Source organism: Callospermophilus lateralis, chromosome 16 (assembly GCF_048772815.1).
Source record: "Callospermophilus lateralis isolate mCalLat2 chromosome 16, mCalLat2.hap1, whole genome shotgun sequence".
In the NCBI taxonomy this organism is placed as follows: domain Eukaryota; kingdom Metazoa; phylum Chordata; class Mammalia; order Rodentia; family Sciuridae; genus Callospermophilus; species Callospermophilus lateralis.
This window is the reverse complement of record NC_135320.1, coordinates 91015126-91034543: the sequence shown is the minus strand read 5'-3', so window position 1 is coordinate 91034543 and position 19418 is coordinate 91015126. Positions and strand designations below refer to the sequence as shown.

Sequence of the window (19418 nt, the reverse complement as noted above, 5' to 3'; positions counted from 1 at the left end):
TGGCTTCAATCCCCAGTACCAAAGTGAAAAAAATGAAAGAACTAGTTGAGGGCTGGGGATGTGGCTCAGGCGGTGGCCGCTCGCCTGGCATGCGTGCAGCCCGGGTTGGATCCTCAGCACCACATACAAACAAAGATGTTGTGTCCGCCGAAAACTAAAAAATAAATATTAAAAAATTCTCTCTCTCTCTCTCTCTCTCTCTCTCTCTCTCTCTCTCTCTCTTAAAAAAAAATTCTCTCTCTCTCTCTCTCTCCAGTTGAAAGTTGGAGGTGAGGATGTGTATGTATGTAGGCATGTATATGTGTACATATGCATGTATATACATCACAGTCTAACTGAGAAATGCATGCTAAAGAATAGTCAACCCGGGGCTGGGGATGTGGCTCAAGTGGTAGCGCGCTCGCCTGGCATGCGTGCGGCCTGGGTTCAATTCTCAGCACCACGTACAAACAAAGATGTTGTGTCCGCCGATAACTAAAAAATATCAAAAAAATTCTCTCTCTCTCTCTCTCCTCACTCTTTAAAAAAAAAAAAAAAAAAGAATAGTCAACGGAAGAGGTTTTTTTTATTAAAATGCCCAATTATATTGCACAACTAACAAATTACTAAAATATAAATTGTTCAAACAGGAAATGTCTCCCTGGGCTGGTGCCCCTGTGGGTGCTGATGCAGGTACTCTGCAGGCCAGGCACGTCCTGGGAATGTGATGATAAGCTCACGTGGCACTGCTTATAGGTGTGCAGGAGGCAGCTGCGAGCCTCTCAGGGCAGAACTTGAGGGTGTGCTGGCAGATATATCAAATGCTGTGACTGGCAGAGGCTCCACAGGTGACACTGACACTCCAGACGATAAGCCGGCCCATTGGTGCTCACCTGTAGTCTCAGCTACTCAGGATGCTGAGGCAGGAGAAGTACTTGAGGCTCTTACAGGAATTAGAAGTCAGTGTGTGGAACACAGCAAGACCCCATCTTGATAAAGTAAAAAAATAAAAATAAACTGTAGAAGATATAAGAAAACACTTTTCATGTTGTTAGACAATGGCTTTTAATTGTGATGCTTAGAATGGTATTTAAACAGAATGACTGGAGATGCAGGAGGCTCTGAGTTCAACAGCGCAGCACCACTCTGTGACCTGAGGGAAAACGTGGAATTAGGAAGCCTTCGCTGCACACCACTACTGAAACTGCCTCCTGACATGCCTGCAGCTGGGGCCAGGACACCTGGGGTTCTCCCAAGTCTCATCTCAGTGAAGTGTTCCAGCAGAAGCAGCACAAGGGCTGGCCACTGTCTCACACAGAAAATAGGTGCCTGTGGAAAAGACCACTATTCTTTCCAAGACCCAGGTTGCTACAAACTCATGGTTTTGTGTGCAGGTCCAATCAGGAGACAGAAATATGAAAAAGGAAGGTCTAACATAGCAATTATTGGCCCTAATGTAATTGTCTTTGGAGGTCAAGAGAACCACAAAGACCCAGGGCTGAGAATTGTGAGGAGGGCCACGTGAGGACCTATGGGATCAGGCTCCGACACCAGAATAGGTGGCTCCAAGTCGTGCTACTCAGTAGATGCAGAGACGCTTCCCAGAATGGCCCAGGTAGAGCTGGTCAGCAGTTGATGAGCAATAGCCCCAGGTGCAGGTGGGCCACGGAAGGTTGGCAGGGAACTCTGCCAGTGTTATGGTATGAACTGATCAATATAATCAATGAGTCATAGATATAGTTTATAGGTATAAGGCAAGATAGAATAAATAATCAATAAGCAATGGACATAAAGACTACAGGAATAAGGTAAGATAACATAGATAAGTGATAATAAGATAAGTTCATCAGGAATAAGCCTACGTAATAGTAGAAGAATCCTGTAACTATAAAACAGGATTTAAGCCATAGGATGTGTCAGTGTGTCAGCATAGTTATAAATAAATATGATCAAATTGATTAACATAGGAATTTGATCTTGTAGCCTTGCATAGGATAAAGGACATAGGGTTTATAGATATTAAAACAACAGATGAAAATGTGTGTAGTTTTAAGCAGGCATCAAATAAGTCACTAGTACTGAGTGTGTAAAGCAATTGCTCTGGTAGAGACTCATTAGTCACTTGCAACAATTCCCGCTTTGTTGGGATTACAGAAATAGGGTCACTGTAGTCATTTAAGTAAAATGATGTGACTATAGAAACTCTGTCTTAGTTTGTCACTGTCTCTGTGAAGAGAGAACTGCATGCCCCATTTCTAGGAAACAGAAACGAAAGCTGTTTTCTTATTCTGAAAACTTGTTTTTCTGCACTTTGTACCCCACACCCTGAGCCCTACTCGGGATGCAGCGGTGGTCATGGGAGCTACACCCTGGGTGTGAGTGCCCTTGTGGGTCCCGCTGACCCCCACCCAGGTTCAGGGGGTGACTGTCTAGCACCTGCTTGAGCCCGGGACTGTGGTCATCTGAAGCGCAGAGCTCTGCATTTTTAGCTTCTGTTTATCGCTCGCTTGCTGACTGGAGTCCTGCCCAGAGCCCAGGGTCCCATTATTAATATTTTAATTTCTGTGACTGCCTGGCTTCCATGACGATAGGCACGTCACTGAGTTGGGGTTTTGTGCTTTCTCCTTGGATGGACCAGGAAGCTGCTGTCCTCCCACAGAGCTTGAGTCTCTGCGGTGGGTGGCAGGCCCTGGCCAGGTAAATAAAGCTCTCTTTTGATTTGAAATTCGGACTCCGGTGTGTTTTCTGGAAAGGCTCCCGTAAGGCCAGGACAGGCAAGCAGGAATCGCCCGCGGGGGCGCTAGCAGCTGAGGCTGGGCCCCAGGCGTCCATGTGAGCCTGAGTGACTGTGCCTGTGGAGGCACAGCTGAGGCTCGGGGTGAGGGCTGCTGGAGGCCCTGACAGTCGCTGTCTTGGCAAGAGCACTGAGCAGGCAGAAGGAAGCAGAGAACGGGGAGAAGTGGCTTCCCTGCAGTGGCTCTCCTGCATGCCTGCCGGCAACATTTAGCAGTGTCCAGACCCGAGAGAAACACCCCCAGTGCAGCCCTTTTCACGGAGTGGGCAGTGAAGAATGCAATGGAGCTGAAAGATGGGTGGACGCGAGATCCCAACCTCCGTCTGGCAGCACCGTGCCCAGCACTCGTCCTCATTCTGATGCACCAAGGGGCTCTTCCAGCACTCCTGAAACAGCACACACCATCTTTCCTCACTCAGGAGAGAATGTGGGTCTCTTATTTACACAGAATACAGATGACCACTTGTGTGTGAATGAAACTGAATACAGACTTTGGGAAACCTGCCTGTGAGAGGCTGAACTGTACCCTTACCGACCCATGCTGAAGTCTTGACCCCGCTGGCTCAGCTCGTGACTGTATTCAGAGATTAAGAATTTGCAGAGGTTACAGTTAAAATGGGTGTTAGGATGGGCCCCCATCCAGTTTGGCTTATGACCCTTAAGTAAGGGAACCTGGATGCAGAGAGAAATGCCTGTGTAGACACAGAAGGTGCAAGCCCAGGGGAAAACAGACTTCTGGTGATTTCACCTCAGGTTTCTGGCTTCCAGGACTGTGAGATGTTGGGGACCGCAAATCAAGTCAAGATGGCGCCTGGCAGTTTGCCTGGAGGAGTGGTTTGTGAGGCAACGCCACCGAGCCATTAAGTTGGTGGAGATTCCTTATTGGCCTATTGCTGTAACTGGATGATGCTAATTGAGTCAAGCTGTGTGTAATCAGTTAGGTATATATACCTCTGCTGTTTTGCAATAAGGCGGCTCCTGCTACCTTGAGGTCCCGCTGTTTCCCCGCAATAAAGCAATAAAGCAGTTCCCGTTTCAACCTTCAAGTCGCTTGTCACCTCCCTGTTATTGTGTCCAGCCGGACTGCGGCAGTGAGAAAATGCCTGTAGTTGGCAGCATTATTTATGGCAGTATGAGCTGCTGCAAGGCCTGGGCTGCAGTGTGGCCGTGGAGTCCTGGAAGCAGGCACAGCCTGGAGGTGGTGGGCCCTCCCTGGAGGAAGGTCTGCTTCCACCCAGCCACAGGAGAGAAGCCAACCCCAGGCAGTCAGGGACTGAAAGGAAGTGAGGACAGTGTCCTCCCTCTGGGGCTGGAGAAGGGTGAGCAGGTGCCCGGGTAGTGTGAGGCTGGCCCTCATAGCCGTAGTGGACCAAGGTTTTGCTGGAGGCACATGGCCAGGGCCCACTGCAGGTCTGAGTAGCTGCAAGCAAGCACTGATTGCTGCCCCAGGTCCAACAGAGGCCACAACTCAGACTGGGAGTAGATTCTGGAGACAGTAAATGTGACGTGGAGGGTGGTAGCACAGGGGTGTTCCTGGAGGTGTTGGCCCTGGCCCTCAGCGAAGTCCACAGGCCTGTACTGCAGCCCTCCTGTGAGCAGTGAAGGCCACCAGGACTTACCATATGAAGGGGAGTCCCTCTTCTTCCACAGGGCTGCCTTGGGAAGGAATAGCCTACTGTGATCTGGAAGGACAGCTGGACTGCCGGCCAGGGGTGCCCAGGAGAGGTGGCTTGGTCTCCTCTGTATTTGGACCTCCTCCCACCACAGCATCCTGCCCCGTGCTCCCTGGAATCTGCCTGGGCTAGGTGACCACTGCTCTTGCTGACAGGGCCACTCTTCTGCTTAGAGCCACCTGGCGGTTTTCAAGGCCTTCATCTATAGCTAGGCAGCCTGTGACCACAGCCTCCCGCAATCAGCCCTGGGAGCTGTGCCCGCAGGACTCCTGCATCCGCTGCTGTCTACCGGGTAAGATGGAGTTCCAACTTGCTGTTGGCATGTTCAGCTCATAAAAAGTACAGGATGCCCAACGAACCGTGGAAATGGGGAGAATCACCTTATTGTTTCCTTTAAGTCTGTGCCATGTGGCATTTTCTGTGGTGACCCTCACTCCACCCACATCCCCTCCCCACCTCCCGCTCCACCAGGCACCCTGTGCAGCAGAGACCACCAATACCCTTGTGGAGCCTCCCACGCTCACGCTGCAGGTCCCCAGGGTTCTGTCAGGCTCAGGACCTGGTGTGGCTGTGACTTGGTTCCAAGGGGATGAGAGCAGGAGTGTCGTGTCCTCCAGGCCACGCGCCCGTCTTCCCACAGGCTGAGAAAGGCAGGGAGTGGTGCAGACGTGCCTGGGACAACCTCCCCAGACCCCGATCTGTGAGAAATGGACCCTGAGCCTCAGGGTCACTCTTCTATTTGTTGTTTTGTGACAGGGTCTTTCTACATTGTCCAGGCTGGCCTCAAACTCCTGGATTCTGCCCACTAACGGGGTTAGCAGTTTCTGCCACTGGCAGTGAGCAGGAAGCTGAGGAGAGAGACTGGTGGACTGGTGGTCACCGTCTGCGTAGCACAGACTTGTAGGAAAATTGAAGGGGTTTTTGTTTTTTTAACCTGAAATTCAAAATTTTTTTCTTTTTAATGTGGTGCTGAGGATCGAACTCAGTGCCTCACATATGCTAGGCAAGTGCTCTGCCACTGAGCCACAACCCAGCCCCTGAAATTCAAATTTATACTGAGCCTCCTGAGTATCTGGGATTACTGGTGTACACTACATCAGCTAAAAGGGAATTTTGTTTTTCCTTTTTTTCTGCAACAGGGGTTGAACCCAGAGGTTCTTAACCACTGAGCCACACCCCCATTCCTTTTTTTGAGATAGTGTATCACTAAGTTTCCTAGGATCTTGCTAAATCCTGAGGCTGGCCTTGAATTTACAATCCTCCTGTCCCCACCTCCCAAGGATTACATGGTGCATCACCACACCCAGTGGCTGAGAGGGAGACTTTAAGAGAGAAAAAGGTCATCAAGAAAACAATTCTGCCAGATGTATAATCCCAGAGACTCTGGAGGCTGAGACAGAAATATCAGAAATTTAAGGCCTGTCTCGGAACTTATTGAGACCATGTCTCAAAATAAAAACAAGGGTTAGGGATGTGGCTCAGTGGTAGAGCACCCGGATGGACAAATGGACACAACCCTGAAGTGGGAGGAAATGAAAAGAAGGAAATCATGATTCCAAAAGTTTACACACCCAAAACCAGAGCTGACAAAACGGAATTATAACTCATGAATCCAACTCTGAGTACATTACTGGGAGAAGTGCCGTGTAAAGCAAATGGTTAGCGGGGAAGAAAACCAGAAAGGACGAAGGAAACTTGAATTAGACTAGCAAACAGCTTGACCTGATCAACATTCACAAACACCAACAGGCAAACAACGGCAGAAGGCATACGCCCTCAAAGGCAAACCACGTTCCTTGCCACAATAGAAGCCTCAAACTTAAAAGAACTGAGCTGGGCACCTTGGTGCACACCTGTAATCCCAGTGACTTGGGAGGCTGAGGCAGGAGGATCAAAGTAGAACAGCCTCAGCAACTCAGCGAGACACTGTCTCAAAAATCACAAAGTGCTGGAGACATAGCTCAGTGGCAGAGTGCTCCTGGGCTCAGTCTGCAGTATGGGAGGGACAAAATGGAAGAACTTTGGTATGCAGAGTTCAAGAGCCAAAAAAGTTAGGGTTGTTAAAATGCTGATTATCCCTACACTGATCTACACAACACAGGATTTGACAAATTGACACTGAATTTTGTAGGAAAATGCAAAGCACCTAGAATAGTCAAAACAATCTTGGAAAATAATAAAAACGAACAACTTCCAATACCTGTTATAAAACTACGTGAATCAAGTACCACATTGAGATAAAGCAGCAGCCACTCGAACATGACACTAAAGCTTTCCAAAGGTAGAGAAGCTCACTATACGGGAAAGAAGTCTCCCAACACACAGTGCAGACACAGCAGCTGCCCACAAGGGTGAGAGGCTGACCACACACTGAAAATGAAAATGAGCTCCAGGAGGGTTGTGGACCTAACTGCAAAAGGCAAAATGGTCAAAGTTCCACATTCAACCACATAAGAAAACAGCAATGGCCTTAAGCAGGCAAATATTTTTTGTTTTTCAGCCTAGAAATTAAACCTGGGGTGCTGTATTACTGAGTTATACCCAGCCTTTTCTTTTTTTAAAAAAAAAAAAAAAACAGGATTTCACTAAATTGCCGAGGCTGGCCTTGAATTTGAGATTCTCCTGCCTCAGCTCCAGAGTTACTGGGATTACAGGTGTGGGTCACTACACCCAGCAGCAAATACTTCTTAAAACTTAAAAATCACTAATTAGCTAGAAAAGATTCTGATACGGCTGGGCTCACAGCTCAGTGGTGGAGTGCTTGCCTGACATGTGTGAGACACTGGGTTTGATTCTCAGCACCATATATAAATAAATAAAGACTCCAATAAATTAGGTTTAATAAAAAAAAGTTTTTAAAAATCTGTCCAGGTATAGTGGAGGACACCTGTAATCCCAGCTACTTAGGAGCTGGAGGTAGGAGGAGCACAAGTTCAAGGCCAGCCTCAGCAACTTAGGGAGACCCTGTCTCAGAACAAAATATAGAAAGGCCTGGCGCCACTCAGGGGTGGAGCTTCCCGAGTTCAATCCCTAGCACAAAAAGCAAGAAAGACAACCCACCTTAAAAATGAGCAAAAAACCTGGACAGACACATCACAAAAGATGGTGCAGACAGGCGCTGGGCACCCTTCAGCAGGCAAATCAACCCCACCCCAGGCGAGATGGTGACAGCACCCAGTGTTGGCAGGAAGAGAAGACGGGCCACAGGAGACTGTTGGGATTCCCCACCCAAAACACTTTCATGGCAATGGACTGTTTAGAACACCCCATATTTATGCTGAAATCCCAACCCCCCAAGTGGTGGTATGAGGAGGTGAGGCCTTTGAGATGATCATACGTCCAGAGTCTTCCCAAATGAACTGTGAAAGGCCAGAGAAAACCCCTTGTTCTTCTTGCCGTGGGGGGTCACAGGACACCCATCTATGGAGGAGGACCCTCACCAAATCTGCCTGCACTTGACCTTGCACTTCCCAGCCTCCAGAGCCACAAGAAATGAATTCCTATTGTTCATAAGCCCTCCCAGCTCAGGGTGTTTTGTTAGAGCGCCTGAATGAACAATTATCTTAAAACTTGGCAATAGAAGCTGTAGGTATTCACCCAAAAGAAAACCCCATGTGCAAATAAATACATTTACACAAATGTTCACAGCAGTTTTATTCTCCCTCCACCTGCCCTGGTACTGGGGATGATCCCCAGACCTTGAGCATGCTAGGCAAGCACTCCACCACTGAGCTACATTCCCAGCAATTTTATTTTTAAGAGCCCAAAGTGGAAACTCAAATTTCCAATAGATGGATGAATAAACAAATGACAAATTTTCCATGCAGTGAAACACCACTTGACAAAGAGGACCACTAAAACATAACCTGTTGAGTCTAAGGGACAAGAGTATGCACTAGGAACAGAAGTGAACACACTTCCATTTCCACACGTCACCGGCTGCACTCATGTAGGTGGGGCTCTAGGACAAGCAACACTAACCTTCACTGACACAGTGGTTACTGGGGCTGGGGTGCAGCTGGCTGGCAAGAGCAAGTGGAAACTTTTGGATAAAAGATGTCTTTTTAATTGTGGGGGTGGTTACACAGGTGTGGGGGTTTCCTTGTCCCGGTTAAAGTGGCCAGTAATGCCCCTTTCTTGACTGTCTGCAACATCAAGTGATGGCATTTTCCAGGAAGTGGACTCTGTGTAGTCTGTTTAGAATGGCCCGCCCCTTCAAGGCTTCCAGGGTCACTAGAACGTGTTAAGAACTCAAACTGTGTCCTTATGGGCGAGAGTTGTTCTGTACCACCTCAGAGCCAGCTGAACTTCCTGGTTCTGACAGCCCAACCACATGGCAATCCTGTCTGCCTGTCCACTGGGATTCCCTCCCCCAGGTCATTTCTCCTCCTCTAGCTGACAAGCACCCACTACCCTCTGTGGAGCAGCTAAAATGTCCCTCCTCTGTGAAGCCTTCCAGATCCATGTGACAATAACAGTCTCCTTCTTACCTAAGGTCCTACAGGGCCCAGAACACTCTTCTATTTCGACACACCAGTCATACACCAGATCTGTCCTCCCCACTGCATTCAGTGGCTTTGGGATGGATAATGCCTTACTCGTTTTTTCCATTATCTAGGATTATTCTCTTTAGACCTCAATATATTTTTTTCAAATCTCACAAATGACAATGTGAGCAAGGAAATGACAAAAGACAAATTAATCTTGGAGCTGCTAGGACACAAGAGAAGACACCTCCAGCACAACAGATCACACTGGTGCCAGATGAACAAAGAATATGCTAACATTAAAAGTAGCAATAAAAGTCAATGGCTATTACACCCAGATCTGGGGGTGTTTTTTATTGCCATGTGCCAGACACTGGGGACACATAAAGGAACTGAGTGTGAGGGGAGAGAATTCATGATTCTGGTACATCAAAGAAGTACAGTAGCAGAGGGAGCACTGAGCCAGAGAAGCATGGAGCCTGCCTGGCTAAGCACCAGGGAAACTCGGCTTAATGTGACGCCCAGGGAGCCTCGCACAGTGATCAGGAATCAGCAGGGCAAGGAAGACCCTTCAAAGAACAGAGGCAGAAACAACCTGGAGAACATGGGAAATAGCATGTTTCACCTGCCTGGCCAGAAGCTGAGTGGTAAAGGAGCAGAGACCTTAGGGCGGGGCAGGGCTTGGTTCTGTGAATCTCTCTCTTCAGTCTTTCTGATAGGTAACTCTCTCTTGAGTAACAGGATTAGACCCTCAGCTCTACACTTAAACGATTTAGCTCAAGTGTGGGTCGATTGTGAGGAAAATCTCTACCTTTCCTTGAGACGACCTTCCCACCCCTAGCCCACCCCAGCTCAGGGCCAGCCACCAGGTTCTTCAGTTCTCCTGCCCTGGTGGCAGTCCACTCCAAAACCAGGCTGTCTAGATCAAGGAAACTACACATCCAAATCTCACAAGTCACACGAATGCTAAGTCCACCCATTACCAAACACCACTCCCAGAGCCAGAGTGATCTTCTATACACTATCTGCACAATCCCCCTGTCCTTTGGCTCTCTTAGCCAAATGCATGGGGGCCTCATCCAGAGAAAGGCCCTCCTGGTGCACAAAGTCTGGGGGTGGGGCACAGCCCTTCCCATGCTGACTATACTCGTAGAGCTTCTCCTCCGTATGCATCTTCTGGTGCTGAAGGAAGTTTGACCTCTGGATGAAGCCTTTCCCACAGAAGCTGCACACATAGGGCTTCTCTCCAGTGTGGACAATCTGGTGCAGCAGCAGCTTGGAGCTCTGGATGAAGGCTTTCCCACAGTCTTTGCATTCAAAAGGTCTGTCCCCAGTGTGGATCTTCTGATGTTCAGTGAGGTGGGCTTTCTGCAGAAAAGCCTTCCCACACTCTTTACATTCATATACCCGCTCACCAGTGTGGATTTTCTGGTGACGGATAAGGTAAGAACTCAGAAAGAAGGCCTTCCCACACTCGTTACACTCATAGAGTTTCTCCCCAGTGTGGATTCTCTGATGCTGAGTGAAGTTGGATGTCTGGCTGAAACGCTTCCCACACTCATTGCACACATACGGCCGTTCTCCAGTATGAATTCTCTGGTGCTGAATAAGCTTTGAACTCCGAATAAAGGCTTTCCCACACTCACTGCACTCAAAGGGCCTCTCTCCAGTGTGAATCCTCTGATGCTCAACAAGGTCCGAGCGATGGCGGAAGGCCTTCCCACAGTCTCTGCACTCGTACTGCCTCACTTCAGTGTGCACCTGGTAGTGCCGAATGAGGCTCGAGCTCCTGATGAAGGACTTCCCACACTCGTTGCACTCATAGGGCCTTTCTCCTGTGTGTATTCTCTGATGGCGAATGAGTAAGGAGCTCTGACTGAAGCCTTTCCCACACTCTTTGCACTCAAAGGGCCTCTCTCTGGTGTGAACCCTCTGGTGCCGGAGCAAGTCGGAGCTGTGACAGAAGGCTTTCCCACACTGAGCACACTTGAAAGGTTTTTCTCCCACGTGCACTCGCTGATGCTCAATTAGGTCTGCATAGTGGATGAAGTCTTTCCCACACACATTGCACACACAGAGTCCGTCTCCAGTGTGGACCCTCTGATGCTCAGGGAGCTGTGGGGTCTGCCCAGAGCCTTTCCCACAGTGATCCCATGTGTAAGACTTCTCCCCAGTATGAGAAATCTGATGTTTAATTAGGTCTGAATTAAAAGGGAAGCTTTTGCCACAAATATCGCAAGGATGTGCCTCCCCTTCTATGAGCTCCCTCTGAAGTATAAGAATGTTTGAGTTCAGAACAGTGTCTCTTCCTGACTTAACGCACACCTGGGCTGTCTCTCCTGTTTGGATTTTCCAGTGGGTCACTGTCACCTGCCTGAAGTCCCCCTCCTGAGAGGGAGGACTCTCCAGGCTCTGCCCTTCTGGGTTTCTCAATAGCTGCCCTAATCTGGCTTCCTGGACTTCCCCAGATTCAGGGGCAGGGGGCTCCATCACTGTCAGTTTGTCTGACATCATATTATGTGAATTTTCATCCTCAGGAATTCAAGTTTCAAAGTCAACCTTCTTGTTACCAGCTCCTATGCAGAATCTGAAACGACAGAAAAAGATCATCTTTCCCTTGGTTAACAGGAAGGTGCTGAAGCAGGTGCAAGACTAGCTCAGACGCTGCAAGTGGGAGAGGAAGAGTTTCCTCTGCTCACACTCCCAACCCTCCTCCACTATGTGTGCTCATCTCACCCACCATCCACCTCCATGTAGAAAGGCTTCTCTGTAGGTCCACCTCCGACACATCCAACTCCAGGACAGGGGGTTCTGTGGTGAGGACCCCCGGTGACCCTTGGTGTGCTCTGGGTGGGTCGCAGGAGGTAGGAATATGGCTGGAACTCTAGTCAAAAGTCAAGACGTATATTCCCGGACTATTAAGTGTATCAGCCCGGCCTTCTCTTCACTGTCTCTCTTTCCTTCCCGTGCGGCCTTCTGTCTGAGGACCCAGTAAGGACCCAAGGCTCCCGGTACTGCAGCCACGTGACACTCCCTCCCGTACAGTCACTACACTAGCAACAGCTACCGCGTCCTCACCTGCAGTGATGTGAAGCAGGAGTCCAGTCAGGACTAGTATTTTCCAGTCCTGTACTTTCTGTGATTTTACCACCTAGGTCTGTAGCACTAGATCCATGGCAGCTGAAACGGCTCCTGCTTCCTGCCCTGGTGTACCCGACCGTTCTCATCACTTCACACAGCTGCCTGTTCATCCTGAGATTCGCATCCACACTCCAACCAACCTCATATCAAACGTATTTAAAATGTAAAATTGAGTATGGAACATATGCAGACATTTTTCTCGCATTATTCCCTCAAAAAATATAGAATAACTATTTGCATGTGTTAAGTATAAATAACATGAAGTAATTTAAAGTATTTGGAGGTTATGCATAGGCTACAGCAAATACGATATTACAACAGGAACTAAGTATATCCGCCCATTTTGGCATCTCCAGCACCTAGGGATGCCTGTACAGTCAGCCTCTTCATATAATCCCAATTCCCCTGCCCTTTCACACCTACCAGCTGGTGTGGGACCCAGCTCTGGTCACATTTAGCTTGCCTGCTGACCTGTGGGTGTGCTCATACTGCCTGGGGACCGAGAGCTGCAAGAATGCTCTATACTCCCTTGTGCTTCCTCTAAAATCATGTCCATCACTCCCTTCTGTCCTTTAGATGATAACTTGGCTTCTCCTCTTCAATAAGAAACGGTAAGCAGTGGGACAGAAGGTCCACTCCCCCGCCTACCTCTTGCTCTGTGAAGTTGTCCTTGACCCAGCTGGAGTTCCCCCAGTCATAATTCACTTCCTCTCTGCAATCTAAGTCCCATGATCCCTCCAGCCCACCATTCCCACCAGGATACAGCAACACAGTGTTTCCACCCACCTAAAAACCTTTGTCATGTGCCTATACTCCTACCCACTGGGAAGGTGAAGCAGGAGGATCACTTGAGCCCAGGAGTCTGGGACCAGCCTGGGCAGCACAGTGAGACGCTGTGGTGGCACGGTGGTGCACACCTGTAATCCCAGTGGATCAGGAGGCTGAGGTAGGAGGATCATGAGTTCAAAGCCAGCCTCTGCAATTGTGAGGTACTAAACCACTCAGTGAGACCCTGTCTCTAAATAAAATATTAAAAAAGGCTGGGGATATGGCTCAGTGGTAAGTGCTCCTGAGTTCAATCCCCGATACCAAAAAAGAATAAAAACAGGTGGGATATGGTGGTACACAGCTATAATCCCAGATACTCAGAAGGTTGAGACAAGAGGGTCTCAAGTTTGAGGCCAACTCAGGCCACTCAGTGAGACCCTGTCGCAAAATAAAAAGTAAAAAAGTCTGGGATGTAGCTTAGTGGTAAAGCACATAAGGGTTCTATCCATAGTACCACATAAACAACCACCAAAAAATACCCCCAACTTCCTAACTCTATTCTCCTCCAGCTCCACCCACGCTCTCCCCTGCAGCAACACAGGGTCACGGTGCTCATTTCTCCACGTTTTCTTCTCACTGAACTCACTCCAGCACTCTCACCCTCGCAGTCCACCATGTCAGCTCAGTGGGCCCAGCCATGGATGCTCACGCAACTCAATCCCTGTCCATACCTGCCAGCCACTGACTTGCCCCTCTGGAGGTCACCCTGTCAATGGGCTTCTTGGACAACCTCTCCTGACTACCCCTTTCTTACCATAACTCCCTCCTGGTGTCCTCCGACGATCCCCAACCCTCCCATACACTAAGCTCAGTGCTCAGATCTCCTCTCCATCTCCACTCAAGTGAGGGGCGGGCACAGCCTCTGAGGAGACAGACCCATCCACTGAAGACGACACGCACTTCTACCTACAGCCTGGCTCTCTCCCTGCTCCCGCACCTGACAGCTCCCAACCTGATGCCTGCACTTGGATGCGCTCAGCTTCTCAAACTAATGGGTCAAACTTCAGAACAGAGGTTGCTCTTCCAATCTGCCCCTTCTGTAGCGAGGCCACATTACTTCATCTGTTCAGACCAGACTGCAATATGAACTCCCTGCTCTTCCACTGACATCCCAAGTCCAACCCATCTGCAGACCTGCAGGCCAGGCCTTCACACTGCTGAAGGCACCTGACAGTGTCTCAAATGTCAAATGCCATCCTCCATCACCACTTCTCACCACACAGGTGCAACAGCTTCCTAACTCCATATTTCTTCTTTTCTATCTTCTATACAGTAGCAGAAGGAACCTTTAAAAGCACGAATCAGCTGTCAATCTCCTACTCAAAAACTTTCAGGGCTCTTCTACCCCCACTATTTCAGAGCCAGTATTCTGCCCCAAGTAGGTAAGATGAGTCTGCAAAACAAAATTGGGACAGTGACCAGGCCCAACCTCTTCCACCCTTCCTGAGCCAGGGGTTTCCAGGGCATGTGTTCTGCTCTGCTCCTCCATGCCACGAGTTTTAAACAGGGAAGTCTGGCAACAGATCTAACTGGCATTCAGTCTCCTGGTCCCTGACTAGTAAGGTGACTTTTTGTGCTTTGTGTGCCTCACTCTTGTGCCTCAACTGCTTCAGGACCCAGGAAAGGAAGGTTCTATGCATTGTGCCCTCATGCTGTGGCCACGCAGTGCTGAGCACTGGACTGGCATCACCTCATGCAACCCTCAGAAGGCACCATTTACTCCACTACTCACTGAGGAAACAGAATAAGAAAAAAGTCACCCAAGGTACCAAGCCAACAAGGGCAGCTAAGGCTAGAATCCAAGGCATCAAGCCAACAAGAGCAGCTAAGGCTAGAATCTAGGTACCAAACCAACAAGGGCAGCTAAGGCTTGAATCCCAGTCTGTCTGCTCCACACCCATTTCCTCATGGAGACTGTTTTCTTTCCTAAGTGTGATGTCACTTTTACAGATATTTTGCTGAGATATCAGCTAGGATTAGTATTATGACCTTATCAATTAGCAAGACCCTGTCTCAAAATATTAAATAAGAAGGGGCAGTGGGTGCAGTTAAGTGGTAGAGTATCCCTCGGTTCAATCCCCAGTACCAGGAAAATGAGGGAATGAATTAGGAGTAGAAATGTGGTTTCTTGGCTGTTCTAATCAGTAATACATTGGATTCCCCACCCCCTCCGTGTACTTGGATTGAACCCAGGGACTCTACCACTGAGCTACATCCCCAACCCTTTTCACTTATTTATTTATTTTGAGGGGTACCAGGGATTGAACTCAGGGGCACTTGACCACTGAGCCATATCCCCAGTCCTATTTTATATTTTATTTAGAGACAGGGTCTGACTGAGTTTGAGTTGCTTGGCATCTTGCTTTTGCTGAGGCTGGTTTTGAACTTGAGATCCTCTTGCCTCAGCCTCCTGAGCCACTGAGATTACAGTCCTGCACCACCACACCAGGCTTTTTTTTTTTTTCAGTACTGGGGATTGAACACAGGGACACTTGACCACTGGGCCACATCCCCAGCCCTATCCAACTCTATTTTGTATTTTACTTACAGACAGGGTCTTACTAAATTGCTTAGAACCTCACCATTGCTGAGGCTGGCTTGCAATCCTCCTGCCTCAGCCTCCAGAGCCACTGGGTAATATCCAGTGTATACCACCATGACCAGTTTTTTGTTTATTTACTTTTAATTTTGAGACAGAGTTTGTGCTGAGTCTGGCCTCAAGTTTATGATCCTCCTGCCTCTGAGTCACTGGAATTATAGGAAGGCTGCCATTACACCTGACCTAACTGTTACACCTAGTTTAAAGTGACAACACATCTGACAACAATCTTTTGTGTGTCTACAAGAACACAGTTAAAAACCATGTGCCTGACAAAGGTTTTCATATATTCTTTTTTAACTTCATAGTAAGTTCTTAAATAGAATATACCTTGCTTTAAACAAACATATATTTCAAAATCAACAATCTTAAGTTCCTATTTAGCTCCTTTTTCTTCTGTGAATATAAGTAAAATTAAATCAATACTTTTTCCTTTAAAGAAACTTGAGTGAAATAAATAATAGTAAAACTATGCCAGGTTTCTGAAACAACATGACCTTTTTCTGTTACAAAACATGGAATCTACTGGAAGAAGCATCACAGGAATGGTATAAATGCACAGTGATGCTGTGTATTAGCAGCAGTGACCGTGACTCTGGGGTATACTGGGGTGTTCCTTATGGCACTAGAAGCTCAGCCTTCACACCTGCACTGGTAAAGGGGCATTCCAGCTTTGGTTCTCAGTAATTTACCGCTTGAGGCCCACAGAAAAAGAGCAGGTCGGTTTGCTAAGCTCTGGCCCTGGCAGTGCACATGCTGCAGCAGTGGAGGCCCCAAGTGTGTGCCAGTGGGCAGGCAAGGTGCACTTGTATTGCATGTTCTCTGCAGAACCTTCCAAGGGATTCAAGGAACTGACTTGTTCAAGGTCAAAGAGAAGCAGAACCAGTTGCTAGCTGCTCTCTCTGGCTGGTCTTCTCCCTCTTCACTGTAAGGCCACTGTTTTCTGCTCCTAGCAGCTGCTCTCAGGGTTCTCCCAAGGAAAACAGAAAAAAGTCTCCCTTTCCTGACAAACCCAGTGTTCTTTCACCAGCACTGTCCACCAGCCCAAGCAGCACCCACAGCTTCCTGAAGTGTTTCAATGACACCACACTGTTCTGTGTCTCTTTCCCTGAGCTTGGGGTCTTCCATCATCAGCTGGGCTAATAAGTGTCCTACGGATTTCCCAGCTCTGCCCTCTCTCCTTATCACCTGCTGGCTGTTCCAGAAACAGCAATCCATCCCAGAACTCCAGGAGAGGCCAGCACAGGTGATGACTTGTGAAATCCCTCCCAGCACCTTCCATAAGATGAATGCCCTGGTTATGACAACTGTGAAAGCACTGATGTAATGTCACCGGAATGACAGGGACAAAGGCCTGTGAATAGGGAGAGCACGTTATTGCCTGAAGACTCATTTCTCAGATCTTAGGTAGGCATAAGACATTAATACTCTGGGGAACCGCAGGCACACACTCGGGTCCTGAGGACCCTTGGATCATGGTGCAGCCAGTGTGTAAAGAGGATAAAACGTGCCTAGCATCAGCAGAGACACCACTGGGGCTCACAGACTTCTAAGAGAAAAGGAAGTTTCCAGGAAAATGGAGACAGCATAGCCAACCACCTGTCCCCATGTGGGATTTCTTGCAGCTGACTGAGACCAAGCTTCCATCTCCGCCTCTAACCCCAGCAGCACAGAGGTACCGGCGATGCATCTCCAGCGGAGGCCGCAGTGAGGGAGACGGGGTCAGAGGCACAAAGCAGCGACGCTCGCACCTGCACCCGCAATCGCCTGGACAGCCCATCTCGGAGCGGCTCAGAGGCCGGGTGGCACCCTCGGCGGGCCTCGCGGAGCGCGGGGAACGCGCCTGCCATTACGCAGGAAGCTCTGGGGGGACGAGACGGCCGGCTTGGGCGCCGCCGCCGCGGCCCCGGGAGACCGGCCCGCCATGGCTGGGCCGGACCCCGCCCGGCCGCGAGCCCGCAACACGCCACTCACCCGGCGCCCGGCGGCGAGAGGACGGCGCGCGCCCGACGCCGTAGCCAGGCCGCCCAGCCCTCGACCCCGCAAGCCGCCGACAAAGCCCGCACGACGGCCCACAAGCCGCCACCGGAAGTCATCCGAGATCCCGCCCTGAGGACTTCCGGGAACGCTCTAGGCGCTCCAGGAGCCGACTCCCTCTCGGTGGTGCGGACTTCCGGCCAGTGGGCCGGGGTTGGGGGGCGTCGGGATTGGGGCCGCGGAGCAACGCGGGCCGGCGGGTGGGAGGCTGGCAGGTCCGCGAACCTCTCCGGCGGCGAAGCTGGCCTCCGGGAAACCCCGGGTGGTGTGGGTCTCTCAGACTTTGGTCATCGCCCTCTGAAAATGTTGGGGAGCGGCGAGCTGCAGCGAGAGGCTCACCCCAAGCCCCAGAGAGGGCCGAGGGTTCCGCTGTCCAGCGCTGAGAACCGCCCGGGTCTTGGCGCGCAGGGGATCCGGGGGCCGCCGGCCCTGGAGGAGACCAGCCTGAGACCCAGGACGACCCTAGGCAGAACCCAACACGTAGTTCCAGCCAAGAGGCCCCTGAGCCCTCTTTTCTAGAGCACTTTTCTAAAAAGCACTTGCGGTTGTGAATGGGATTTTTACAGCCAGCGAGGTCTCCATTCCTTTGAATTAGGTTCGATCCTCAGCAATAAAGACAAATAAATAAAGGTATTGTGTCTACAACTAAAGATTATAAAATAAAAAAATTAAAAGGAGGGCTGGGATTGTGACTCAGTGATAGAGCGCTCTCCTAGCATGCACGAGGAGTGGGTTCGATCCTCAGCACCATATAAAAATAAAAAACGAATTGTGTCCACCTAAAACTAAAAATTAATTAATTAACTAATTAATTAATTAAAAGGAGTAGGGTTTTGGTCAGTGGTAGAGCATTGCCTAGCACTTATGAAGCCCTGGGTTTGATCTCCAGCTTGGCAGAACAAAACAAAAACCTGGAACAGGCAGCCAGTAAGAAGGCAGGGAGCGAAGCCTTGGGTTGCTGTTGCCCTCCCCACCCTTGTGGCTGATTCAGGTTGTGGAAAACAATGAGGAGCCCAGCTCTGGACCAGTGTCAGAAGCTCCACATAGGAATGAGTGCCCCTTAGCCTTGAGTGATGAGAATGTGGAGATGTGGCAAGCCAGCCATGGGCTGTGTGTGTTTGTGGACTCTGAGCACTGAGCCCACAGGGTGGACAGACCCGACGTTGTCCCTCTGTTTGAACAGGCCTTGCTCTGCCATGATCCCCACATAGCTCATGTGATGGGCATGGCCTTCCTAGATGTCAGTCAACCTGCTGACAGGAGACATCAAAAAGCTAGACTCAACCCCCTGAAACCTGACCCCTTGCCTCATTTGAATGGCTTCTCCCCAATAAAAGGGTTCAGCACTTGTTCTGTCTTTTCCACAAACCTGTAAAGTCAGAGGAGGCGTCTCAGGACCCAAAGAAAAAGGTATCTCTGTCTCTTGTGTGATTATTTCATGTAACCCAGTTCCCGTGGAGTGACCCTGAGTGTTAAGTTGTGGAACACGTCAGGTGTTTTAGAAATCATTCCTCACTCCCCAACAACCCCATAGGAGAAGCTGTTGATTAGAGTCCTCAATTTCAAGGAACAAAAACCCCAAACCAGCCAGGCACAGTGGTGCATGCCTGTAATCCCAGTGGCTTGGGAGGCTGAGGCAGGAGTTCAAAGCCAGCCTCAGCAAAAGCGAGGCAGTAACCAACGCACTGAGACCCTGTCTCTTGATAAAATACAAAATAGGTCTGGGGATGTGGCTCAGTGGTTGAGTGCCCCTGAGTTCAATTCCTGGTACCAAGAAAAGAGAACCCAAACCAAGAGAAGACAACTCCTGAGCAATTCATGAGAAGTTGGAGGTGGGGATGCTCCTGGTTCTGCAGGGCCTCGGGCTCCAGTGATGTCAT

At 49.5% G+C, this 19418-nt stretch overlaps 1 protein-coding gene across 5 annotated transcripts; it reads right to left on the bottom strand.

Moving 5' to 3' along the window:
- Positions 1-8083: 8083 nt before the first annotated feature.
- Positions 8084-17581, bottom strand: Znf623 (zinc finger protein 623). 5 transcript variants are annotated; one of them, XM_076835826.2, is made up of 3 exons: positions 17476-17581; positions 12012-12214; positions 8084-11520 (listed from the first exon to the last, which is right to left on the bottom strand). In XM_076835826.2, exon 3 carries the CDS (start codon positions 11445-11447, stop codon positions 9948-9950), a length of 1500 nt encoding a protein of 499 aa, XP_076691941.1. In that variant the 5' UTR covers positions 11448-11520; positions 12012-12214; positions 17476-17581; the 3' UTR covers positions 8084-9947. The 5 variants fall into 5 exon arrangements, with proteins under 5 accessions (XP_076691941.1, XP_076691940.1, XP_076691939.1 ...); XM_076835825.2 differs by lacking the exon at positions 17476-17581 and adding an exon at positions 17098-17232; XM_076835824.2 differs by lacking the exon at positions 12012-12214.
- Positions 17582-19418: the final 1837 nt, after the last annotated feature.

Excerpts from the sequence above, each read along its gene's own strand:
- Znf623 (XM_076835826.2), bottom strand. The coding sequence starts at position 11,447 with ATGATGTCAGACAAACTGACAGTGATGGAGCCCCCTGCCCCTGAATCT.